This window comes from Antrostomus carolinensis, unplaced genomic scaffold (genome assembly GCF_000700745.2).
Source record: "Antrostomus carolinensis isolate BGI_N321 unplaced genomic scaffold, ASM70074v2 C12792570, whole genome shotgun sequence".
In the NCBI taxonomy this organism is placed as follows: Eukaryota; Metazoa; Chordata; class Aves; order Caprimulgiformes; family Caprimulgidae; genus Antrostomus; species Antrostomus carolinensis.
The window spans coordinates 1-522 of NW_010350730.1; the positions used below are offsets into that span (position 1 = coordinate 1).

Sequence of the window (522 nt, forward strand, 5' to 3'; positions counted from 1 at the left end):
GACCACGTCAAGGACTACTGGGAGCGGAGGAAGGATCACCCCATCCTCTACCTCTTCTATGAGGACTTGAAGGAGGTGAGAGACCAGGGTGGATGGTGGTGTGGGGCCTGAGGGGGTGGCAGGAGGGTTGAGCATTGGCCCGTGTCCCACAGGACCTCCGTCGGGAGATTGCCAAGGTGGCCCAGTTCCTGGGGCGGGAGCTGCCGGAGCCGGCACTGGATGCCATCACCCGACACACGTCCTTCGAGGCCATGCGGGACAACCCCACCACCAACTACACCATGGTGCCTTCCCACCTCATGGACCAGGGTGTCTCCCCCTTCATGCGCAAGGGTGAGCGGCTCTGGGGGGCTCCTCGCGCATTTTCCCTTCCAGCCCCCACTGAGTCCCTTCTTGCCCGGCCCCAGGCACCACTGGAGACTGGAAGAACCACTTCACCGTGGCTCAGAGCGAGCACTTTGACCAGGACTACGCGCAGAAGATGTCGGGCACTGACCTGCGCTTCCGCACCCAGATTTGAGG

General features: G+C 63.0%; 1 protein-coding gene across 1 annotated transcript; it reads left to right on the forward strand.

Annotated features, from left to right (window-relative positions):
• Positions 1–3: 3 nt before the first annotated feature.
• LOC104531628 (sulfotransferase family cytosolic 1B member 1-like) lies at positions 4–520 on the forward strand (the record flags this gene model as incomplete). The annotated part of the gene is made up of 3 exons (XM_010176556.1): positions 4–75; positions 153–333; positions 408–520. Coding segments are annotated over 3 exons (366 nt in total), but the record flags the coding sequence as incomplete, so codon positions are not given.
• Between the last annotated feature and the right edge of the window lie 2 nt (positions 521–522).